This window comes from Macaca fascicularis, chromosome 7 (genome assembly GCF_037993035.2).
Source record: "Macaca fascicularis isolate 582-1 chromosome 7, T2T-MFA8v1.1".
In the NCBI taxonomy this organism is placed as follows: domain Eukaryota; kingdom Metazoa; phylum Chordata; class Mammalia; order Primates; family Cercopithecidae; genus Macaca; species Macaca fascicularis.
In genome coordinates, this window is record NC_088381.1 from 159,722,594 (window position 1) to 159,734,324 (window position 11,731).

General features: G+C 38.8%; 1 protein-coding gene across 1 annotated transcript in view; it reads right to left on the reverse strand.

Moving 5' to 3' along the window:
- The window catches only part of CATSPERB (cation channel sperm associated auxiliary subunit beta), a 152,580-nt gene extending 147,563 nt beyond the window's left edge, over window positions 1-5,017 (reverse strand). Inside the window, 1 exon segment of the mRNA XM_045396737.3 lies at window positions 4,939-5,017. Within this exon segment, the coding sequence (XP_045252672.3) occupies window positions 4,939-5,017 (79 nt within the window).
- Between the last annotated feature and the right edge of the window lie 6,714 nt (window positions 5,018-11,731).

Sequence of the window (11,731 nt, forward strand, 5' to 3'; positions counted from 1 at the left end):
TACTGAATGAAGATATTGGGAGGAGGACCCCTTCTACTTATTTACCTTGTGTCTGAGGCAAGAGGGTCTGATGGGCACACTAAAAAAGTAACATGTATCCCTGCAGTTTGGGGCACAAACTCAGACTCCTACTTAGAAAATCTAGAAGGTAAGAGATGATTTGGTGGAAAGAACAGGATATGGTTTGTTGAGAAAGAGATGGGTATGTTAATGATACAGACAGGAGACAGAAATACTGGGTAGAAGCGGCAAAGGCCCCATCCTCAAGCCTGGAAACCTACAGCCCTAATGAAAACAGGCATTTCTGTTTTCGCGTCCGAAAGTTGCCTATCAGCCCACCACGCCCCCTATCCTATACCCATATAAACCCCAGACCCCAGGCCTCAGAGCAGACAAGTAGACAAGCAAGGAGATGAATAGAAGAGCAGAAGAATAGCAGAGAGAAGAGAAGGAGTGTCTAAATGCCAAGAGGAGTTCTGCTGGGGATAGTCGGAGAGGCCAAAATCCAGGGGAAGATCATCTTCCCACACCATTCCCCTTCTAGCTCGCCATCTATCCTGTTGACAGCCACCTCAGGACATTCAATAAAACCCCTGCATTCATCCTTCAAGTCCATGTGCAAACTGATTATTCCTGGATGCCGGACAAGAACCTGGGTACCAAGAAGGCCTGAGCTGGTTAACACTTAAACGGCCCATGGACAGCAAGGCTAAGAGGGCACACTGTAACACACACCCACTTGGGCTTCAGGAGTCACAGGCTTGCTCCCACCCGTGGATGCTGCCATGGAGCCAGAGCCCAGGCGTGCTCGTCCGGCTCCTGCACCTGCCCATCTGCATGGTCCCCATCCCATAAGGGGTTTAAGTGCCAGAACAGCCACACCCCTGTACGTCCTGCAAGAGGAGCCAGGGAACTCTCCCATTTCATTAAGAGTCCTGCACAACCAAAATTTACTGGGGCAAAAGATGGATGAATGTTTCCTGTGATCCAGGTCACTGGTGAAAAAAAACTAACTTAGGGTCATCTAGGTTCCTGTCCTCAAAGGTCTCTCTGAGCGGCAACTGGCTGTCAGCAAAAAGTATTTGAAGGCATAGACAAAGAAATAAGTGACCATTGGGAATGAAGAAGTTTTTGCCTTTGTTAGAAGAACTGTGGAGAAGAGATTCCCGGTAATGTGAGGGAGAGGAAGGGGCTATGAAGGACTCATTCAAGTGCCCAGAGATCAAGGGTCAGCTTTACACATCTGCTGGAGCTTGAAAGTGCAAATGTCAGATGGTCCCCTCAGAACCAGTTAGGGCAGAACTGTGCTATTCCCTCCCCCTTTATACAACGCTGGAGCAGGAAGGGTCAAAACCTAAAGTTGATGAGACGATGAAAAGGAATCTAAACACTAGGTGGAGGCCCAGACAGGAAACAGGGAAGAAACTTCAATTATAAAATAAGAGTTAAATTTGACTTGTACATGGGCTTGGATATTTTAATTACAACAATTACAATGCAAAAGTGTTTTAAAAATTCAAATGCTCAGAGAACTGGTTTTGGCTCAAGGGGAACATGTGCAGGTTTGTTACAAAAGTATATTTTGTATACTAAGTTTTGGAGTACAAATGAATCTGTCTCCCAGGTAGTGAGCACAGTGCCCAACAGGTAGTTTCTCAGCCCCTCCCTGATCCATTTCTCCTGTCCCTCATATTCCCCAGAGTTTATTGTTCTAGGAGAACTGTGTGAATCATCCAATTGTAACCAAAAAAATCTTGGTTCTGGCCCAAATATTCATCCAGTGACAGAGGAAGAACCATGCCAAAGATTGGATTTAAATAGGAGGCGAAAATAAATTTAATTTATAATTGAATGCTACTCATTCTGTTTGTATAATATAATGATTTTGATGCTATTATTGAAATTCTACAAGTAAACATATCTTTACAAATATCACAAATATGCAAAATGTACAAATAGTTCTGGAGGTTATAATGTTAAACAGTTTTCAAAGTACTTTCAACTTATACAATCACTTTGCCCATACTTGACAATGCTATCAGACCCATTTTTTAAAGCTATAATTTGATTGTGAAGTCCAAATCACTTCTCTGTTTAAAAATCTTCACTGACACACCCTTACCTCATGAATTAAACTCCTTAAATGGTGAGAGGCTAAACAGAAGGAAACTAACTCCTTTGAATAACATACTTTGAGCCATTAAAGCTCAAATGGGTTGAGCTGGATTTAGATGTTATTTTATGAAATTCCCACAATACCTTGGGCCATATATATTACTGTCTCCTCTTTAAAGAAGAGGAAATCAAGCTCAAAGGTCATATAACTAACAACAGTGGGCCAGACTGGAACCGAGTTGTTTCTGACTCTAAGGGCCATCCTCTCTGTATCCCGCTAGACACTCTTTCAATAGTTAAATCCATTTTGTCAGTCTCCCCTGCACACAACCTCATCCATCACCTCTGAAATGCATGGGGTTCGCTCTACTTCCATTCTCTGCCTCAAATTTTAATACATTTTAAGATCCAGTTCAAATAGAAATTGTTTTTGTTTGTTTGTTTGATATAGGGTCTTGCTCTGTCACCCAGGCTGGAGTGTAGTGGAGTGATCTTGGCTCACTGCAACTTCTGCCTCCTGGGGCTCAAGCGATCCTCCCACCTCAGCCTCCTGAGTAGCTGGGACTGCAGGTGGGCACCATCACACCTGGCTAAATTTTGTATTTTTTATAGAGAAAAGGTTTTGCCATGTTGCCCAGGCTGGTCTCCAACTCCTGGGCTCAAGGTATCCTCCTGTCTCGGCCTCCCAAAGTGCTGGGATTACAGGTGTGAGCCACTGTACCTGGCCAAAGAGTTTTTTCTAACACTCGTCTCATTGCAACTAGTTGATTTGTCCTCTGCACTTTGGTATCATTTTGTGAATCATGTACTCATATCAACAGGATCTTTTGGGCTTGGGTGGTAAAAATAGAGGCAGAGATATTGTGGGGAGAGACAGAGAAACAATTTCTAAGTTTTCTAACTTTCCCTCCATGGACCCCTTTCCCTAGAAATTCTCAGATTATAGAGTTTGCTAGATTCTGTTACAATAATAAAACACAGAAAATTACTCTTTTGCAAGCTTCTAAAGGAAAGATGTGCCAGAGAAGTTATACTTTCAACAGTATGTGACTTCTTTAACAAGAATCATGATAGAAAGGGAAACCACACAAGTGTAACCACCAATGAAATGCCTGCTCTGACTACAATAAAAATCCACTGTGGGACAAATGTATAGAAAAAAATGCCATTTATGAAATTCATTCATTGCCCTATTCACAGTTATACAACCACAACAGTCCCCCTTTTTCTGTGATTTCACTTTCCACAGTTTCAGTTACCTGTAGCCAATTGTAGTCCAAAAACATAAAGTGGAAACTTTCAGAAATAAGCAATTTATAAGTTGTACATTGTGCACTGTTCTGAGTAGTGTGATAAAATCTCATGCCATTGGCCAGGTGCGGTGGCTCACGCCTGTAATCTCAGCACTTTGGGAGGCCAAGGCAGGTGAATGACAAGGTCAGGAGTTCGAGACCAGCCTGGCCAAGATGGGTGAAACCCCATCTCTACTAAAAATACAAAAATTAGCCGGGCATGGTGGTGTGCACCTGTAATCCCAGGTACTCGGGAGGCTGAGGCAGAGAACTGCTTGAACCCGGGACGGGGAGGTTGCAGTGAGTCGAGATCGCACCACTGCACTCCAGCCTGGGTGACAGAGTGAGACTCCGACTCAGAAAAAACAAAAAAAAAAAGTCTCATGCCATCCTCCACCATCCAACCCAGGAAGTAAATTATCACTTTGTCCAGCATATCCATACTATATGCTACTTGCCTATTAGTCACTTAGCAACTACCTAGGTTATCAGATCAACTGTCCTGGTAACACAGTGCTTGTGTTCAAGTAATCTTATTTTACTCAATAAAGTCATTTCACAAGGCTTATGTCATTCACCTTACTTCAGCTCATCACACAGGCATTGTATCATCTCACATTATCACAAGAAGAAGGGTGAGTAGAGTACTAAGATATTTAGAGACAGAGAAGAAAGACCACATTCACATAACTTTTACTACAGTATATTGTTCCACTTGTTCGATTTTAATAATAGTTATTGTTAATCTCTTACTATGCCTAATTGATGAGTTAAACTTCATCATAGGTATGTACGCACAAGAAAAAACAGTATATATAGGGCTTGGTACTCTCTGCAGTTTCAGGCATCCCCACTGGGGGTTCCTTGCAGGTAAGAGGGACGACCTCACAGCAATGAAGATGAAAACAAAAGCAGCAAAAGTGCTTTCCATCTCTCTCTCCCCACCACTGCTGCTTCAAGGGATGAGGGCATGCCACATCAAAATATGCCACTTTGTCACATTGATTATTTTGAGCCAAAGGTAATCAAGAAACAGCAGGTGCACCTAAAGCAGGACAAATCTCCCATAATAAAGGTACCCTCCCTGTACCTTTCTCAGAACTATAAAAGTCCTACTGACTAATTCAATCTGTGTGTTACTTTTAGAAAACTCTTTTCAACCTCAATCCACTAGCCTTATAATTCAGTTTGCATTCATACAATGCAACCATTCATGGAGGAAAGAATTTTAAAATGTCTGTTCAAATAAAGCTTTTCAAGTATAAAATTAAACTTTAAATATTCTGTGACTTTAAAGTGATAAAATACTGTAACCAGAGAAGTCTCCATGTACACAACTTGATAACAATAGGTTCACAATAATATTAGAAGCCTTTAGACCAGAGTATAATTGACAATATTGGAGAACAGCTGGAAGATAAGATAAAGAAGAAATACTAAAAGAAATTTTTTTTTTTTACTGTAAATAAGGAAGGGACACAAATAAGAACTCTTGAGAAGGAAATAGAGAGTAAGACAGTCTGAAGCTTACCTTTATTATATACTATTCCTGATGAAAATTCAAATATGTTCAAAAGCAAAACTGAAACGTATATAAGTGGCAATTCCATCTGTTGGAATAAATACGAATTATTTTCTTCAATTACTCTGAACATACTTTTGAATTCCTTTTGCTATAAACAACTACAAAGTAGTAAAGAAATAATCTCAACTTAATATTCTTAATATTTCACACTATGTGACAAAAGCAGACAACACAACAGTTGACTAAGCTCTAAATTTACTCCCTACTTGGTATTAAAGGTAAATTTATAAGTATAATTATTACAAACTAGAAAAAGAGATGTGGCTCAGGTTTTCCTTCAGCGTAGGTAACTTTTGGAGAGGTGAGATCAATTACACAGCTATGTAAAACAGAGCCTGAATTGATGAAGACTCTAAGGATGATACAGCTGTAACTTAATCTAATATTTTGAGGACATTGCTTTTGGGGAAGACAATTCACATGGTCCTGAGTTGAGTTCTCGTTGAGTGTGCCAAGAATGCAAAGCCCTGGATGCTGTTCATCTCAGGCTTGTGTTTGCAGCCATCAGTCTTGAGGGATGAGGTAAGGCATCCCGGACAACAGCAGGCTTGTTTCCATGGTGAATAGCCTAATCTCACTGTACCTCTCCTGTAATGCACTCCACTATGTGTATAAGCATCTGTTATGGACTCAGTTTTCTACCCCGAAAATTCTGAAGTTGAAGTCCTAACCATCCATACCTCAGAAGGCAATCATATTTAGATGCAGGATTTTTAAAGAGGTGATGAAGTGAAAATAAAGTCATTCGGGTGGGCCCTCATCTAATAGGACTGGTATCCTCAGAGAAGAGGAAATTTGGACATAGGGAGGGTGAAGTGAAGACACAGAGGGAAGACATTCAGAGGGAAGATGAAGTGAAGACACAGGAAGAAGACAGCCACATATAAACTCAGGAGAGAGGCATGAACAGATCCTTCCTCATGGCCCTCAGAAGGAATTAACCCTACCAACACCTTGATCTCAGATTTCTAGTTTCCAGAACTGTGAAAAAATAAATTTCTGTTGTTTAAGCCACCCAGTGTATGGCCCTTTGTTACGGCAGCCCTAGCAAACTAACACGGCATCCATGATGAATTTCACCTCTTAAGGAACTTGGGGGAGAGAGGGTACTAGAGTGAGCAACGTGTGGACACTCTGACTACTGCTTTTGCTGTTAGTAATAAAGTCCTTTTACTCTGACCTAGGAGTCTTGTGTCTTTTGCCAGCATCCAAGAAAACAGGAACAGACTAACTTGCCAACTCTAAGTGGAATAGAATCTCAGATCTTTGTACTGTTCCTGACAATTGCTGGGTAAATTAAATGTAACTGGTGTTTTTCCTTCATCAAAACTGACTTGCTTATTAAATACATTTAATTGACAGTAGAAAGCTCAAACAGTTTGATTTTTGAATTCATTCTTATTACATTAACAGGGGAGAACTGAAGGTTTTTAGTGAATTTTAAAAAATCATCTTAGAAAACAACTTGTTTTCACAAGGTAAGAGGAAACAAATAGTAGATTAAAATTCTATCAGCATGGTGCAATGCTCAAGCATATTTTTGGTGTAAGAATGAATTTAACATTACGTGGAGACATTATCACAGTTAAACTCTGAAAATAGTGCCTTTACCAGAAAAATCTTATATCACTTTGCTAAACGTTCAAATTAAATGACATAACACCATTATTAGAATCTTTATGCCTCTTAATGGGTCACCTGTGCAAATTCGAGAGAGTTAGTATGAAGTATGTGGTGGAAATTCTGGTTTTAATGTCAGCAAGCTTATTCTGCAAGCTTTGCTATCTGCCATCCTGCAAGCTCAAGAATTTCTGCTACCTACTGGTTTCTTTAACTCTTTGGGGCATAGTTCCAGTCTCATTCTTCTTATTTTCCCTTCAATATTACAACGTTTCCTTATTTGATACTATCTTCTTTCAACTTTCAGCTCATGATTAAAGACATAGACTTTAGCCTAAGATGAACTCTGTCCATCGAAATATTTGATTTTTAGCAAGCTATTTAACTTCTTGGAGTTCATATTCTATTCAGTAAAATTGGGATGACAGGCACTTCACAGTGTTGTGAGAATTAAATGAAAAATACCGGAAAACATCTAACAGTTATTCTATACAGAATAAGCACTTGACAAGGATTACCTCTGAATTCCATATCTCTATACACTGCAGCAACTTCATTATCCTCATCACACTTCCCTACTGACCTACTTAGCAGTTAAATTACCCCCAGTTATCATTCCTTTGTAATTATTATAAGTTTTACACAATTATTGGATACAAGTCATGTATCTGGGTATTTTCTCTTCTCTGGCACCAAATAAACATTGGGAATTGCCCCATTGAAGGAACCTATCTCCTCCCCCAAGTTGGTTCATTTGTAGTTACTCCATAACTATGGAATAGTGATCACACTATAAATTCATACTCTAGCAGAGTCCTTATTTTAATATTTTTTACGTAATTACCTCTTTAGGAGATGCCCAACTAGTTATGTTTTTCTTTTTTATATTTTGTCTAAGTTTTCTTCCATATAGACTGAGTAGAAAGACCCAAAGTCAGGAGCCGAGTTTTCCCTGTTGACTGGCTTAGCACTCTAGTCACCTTTGGTAACAGCCAATCAGCAGCTACCAAGTACAGAAGCATGCTTAGAAAATCTAAAGGACAGGCAGTTGGAATTTCCAACTAACTGCCTCTTTCAGAGCACCACAGGACACTCTCTTTAAAAACTGATGAGAGGTGGAGTTTCTGCAAACCTACCATCTTTAATATAACATTCATCTAGATAGGATCAGAAACCTACATATTGTTATCTATAAAATACTTCAATTATCATATGATCATTGAATGCCTGGGGAAAAACATAAATGCTAAAAGCTCATGCTAACTGCATACAATGAGGTTTAAAAGGAGGCAATCTGTCAAAGAGGAGAAGCTTCATAACTGGGTCTTGAAGGAAGAGTGGGACTTAAAAAAAATAGAGAAGGCCTTATTGACAGGTAAACAAGACAAGCAAATACACAAAGTTAGGAATGAGCTGTGGATGCACAGAGACAGTGAGACTGAATGGCATGTCAATTTGTCCTCCGTATTCGTGTTGTGTGACTGTCCTTAGTGTGGTTGTATGTGCTCACTAAGGCTGCCTTTGACTAAGTACCGAGTGAGCTGAGGTTGAACCTTTCTGTCTTACTCAGCACCCTGACTAGTCATGAATGGTCACAGGGGCTGACACATAACTTTTTGATAATGATGACAATAAAACCTGTTTTATACTCGGGTTGTCCTTCAGAAGTCCCTTCACATGGCCATGTAAAACCTGCTTTACCCTCATATCATGAAATATTTCTGGTGTCTGGGTTTAATCTATTCCTGGAAGAGCCCACATCAGAAATATATCTCTCTCACCCTTTCTGGTGACCTTGACCTGAAGAAGAACCTGAAATAGTGCACAAAACACAACAAAATATCTCTCCTTATAAAGACTCAGTTCCCAGAAACTCGGAGCTCTCTTTCCGTTTCCCACTAGGGAAGGTGATAAAGCTTTAATGGAAGAAGTTGTAGCTTTCAGTTACCATAGCAACACTGCTACACATTAAAAAAAAGTCTGAGCAATACTGAGGGTACACATTGAAGGCTCTAAAAAGAATGATGAAGCAGTTGACATTTGCCTTATTTTCTCCCAGCAACCCCTTAGTTTTCTTTTCCTCATTTGCCCCCACGTGATGTTTCCTCACTTATGAAAGAGTAAAGGATCTGCTTTCAATCACAGTCACTGATGAATTATACTTTGATGTGAGTACCATGACTACTCCCACAGTAGGTGATTTATCTGTAACAGTGGAATGAAAGGGATTCTTCTCCCTGAAAAACAAATTATGCACTAGGCTTCTGTTTAGTCAGGAGGAGAGGGGGCAAGGGAATGGGCTGATTGAAAGGATGACTTTGACTTTTTTTGTAATTTTTTGCTGGCTATAACAGTGCTTATTACATGTGAAAAATAAAAACAAATACAGAGAAATTAATTACCCATAAATCAACAACCAGATATAACTACTGGACATCTTGACGTTTCTCGAATCTGTTTCTCTGCATTTATACGTCCTTCTTTCAGTCATTGTTATTCTGACCATTTTCTCATGTAACTCAAGTGTTTTATTTAAGTCTTCCCAGTTGTAGATCTAAAAATAATGGTACTTAATTTACTTAAACATAAAATATTGTGCTATTTCAAGTGTTTTCCTTTTTGAAAAATGTGGTAATGAATAATCCTAAACAAAATTATTTTCCTACATTTAAAAGTAGTTCCTTAGGATATGAACATGTTTAAGACTCTTGGATGTATATTAACAAATTGCTTTCCAGAAACCCAGCAGTGAAAATTAGATATAATCTGAAATAATTTGATACATTAAAAAATCTTGTTTTACTTTTTTCAATATTGGTGCAACTGAACACTTAAAAATATGCTTGTTTGACATTTTTTCTTCTATAAATTATCCGGGCATGTTGTTAACCATTTTCTACTGGTAATTTAGTGTTTTACTTGTGAAATGGTAAAATAACCCCTTGCAGTATTTAACGTAAATATTTAACTCAATTTGTCATTTAACAATTTTATTTATACATTTTTCTCATCTTTATTTATTTATTTATTTATTTATTTGAGATGAAGTCTTGTCTCTGTCATCCAGGCTGGAGTGCAGTGTCGCAATCTCAGCTCACCCCAACCTCCGCCTCCCAGGTGCAAGTGATTCTCATGCCTCAGTCTCCTGAGTAGCTGGGACTACAGGCGTGCGCCACCACACCTGGCTAATTTTTGTATTTTTAGTAGAGACAGAGTTTCTCCATGTTGGCCAGGCTGGTCGTGAACTCCTGACCTCAGGTGATCTGAATGCTTCGGCCTCCCAAAATGCTGGGATTATAGGCATGAGCCACCGCGCCCCGCCTTCTTATCCTTTTTTATGTGAGAAATTTTAAAGACTCAAAAAGTTCAAAGACTAAGATAATGAGGATGTTTCAGTCATCCAAGATTAACATCACCCCCAGTTTTTAAGACCTTTTTATTATAGGATGTGCCAAACATTAGGGGAAAAGTAGAATTATAAATTATAATATATGTATTATATTATAGTACAATACAAAATAGAATACTATTCTCTTCTATTTTGTATAATTGCCTACCTTTGGTTTTGTTTCATCTATACTCTCTTTCACTCACGTCCTCCTCCAGTATTATTTTGTTGTTTTTTGAGGCAGTCTTGCTCTGTCACCCAGGCTGGAATGCAGTGGTCTGATCCCGGCTCACTGAAACCATCCGCCGCCTAAATTCAAGAGATTTTCTTGCCTCTGCCTCCCGAGTAACTGGGATTACAGGTGTGTGCCACCATATCCAGCTAATTTTTAGTAAAGATGGAGTTTCTCCATGTTAGTCAGGCTGGTCTCAAACTCCTGGCCTCAAGTGATCCATCTGCCTTGACCTCTCAAAGCACTGGGATTATAGGAACGAGCCACCACACCCAGCCTGCAGGATTATTTTGAAGATATCCTAGACAACTGTATATATTTCACCATGTATTTATAAGAGAAAATGACTTTTTTTAAAGAAAAGAAAACCACAATACTATTTCACACCTAAAAATAATAGTAAGTCCCAGATATCTACCCAGTGACTATTTATATTTCCTCAGTTACCTCATTCATAAAATTTTTTATAGTTGTATGAATCACGATCCAATAAGGTTCAAACTTTGCCACTGGTTGATGTATCTCTGAGGTGTTAAAATCTACAAGTAATTTTCTTTTCACCTCTCCCTTCACCCCATCACTTTTTTTTCCTCTCGCTTTTTCCTTGAAACTCATTAAAGAAGAAGTTAGTTGTAATGTGTTTCCCACAGTTTGGATTTTGCTGAGTGCATCATTATGGTCTCTTTTTACATCATAAGTTTATCATATTGTTTTGTAAATTGTTAAGTAGATTTAGAGGTTTGATCAGATGCAGGTTTAATTTTTTTGTCAAGAACACTTCATGGGTGGTGTTGGGTACTTCCATCAGGAGGCATCTAAAGTGTGGTTAGCTTTCTTTTTGTGATGTAGCAGCCATCATTTATTGCCTAAATCTATTAAATTCATTAGAGGCTGCAGAGTGGTGATGTATTATCATTTCTTCTTCACTTATTAGCAGGAATACTTTTACAAAGATAACTTTTCATTCATCAACTATTTGGTTACTCAGAGGTACAATTCCTAAGAAGAGACAAATGCTTCATTCTTTTCCTTCATTTACCATTTTGAAAATAATGAATTGATTCCCTAGCATCCTCATAGAGGCAACCAATAAAGTTCATTTTTGGTATCATTATGAACTCACAGGTTTCCATTTAAACATATTTAATGTATTTCTATCATTATTGTTATTATCCTTATCGATGCTCAAGGTGTCTAATTTTAACAGGTATGGTCCTTCCGAAGTTCACTTCTGAGTCTTTTTGACATGACCCTAGTCATTTTTGACAGTTTCCTTCTTTCCTTAAAAGACAAGATACTCTACGTTCACCTTCTACATTTCCTGCCCTAGACATGGACTCAGTCATTTCTCTATATAATTCTGATTCCTTTTACTGGAAAATTGTAGTTAGAAGCCATAGTTTTGGGAGTTTGGCCAGTCTTTTTTTCTTTCTTTCTTTCTTTAATAAATATTAAAAACCTGGCCGGGTACAGGCTCACACTTGTAATCCCAGCACTTT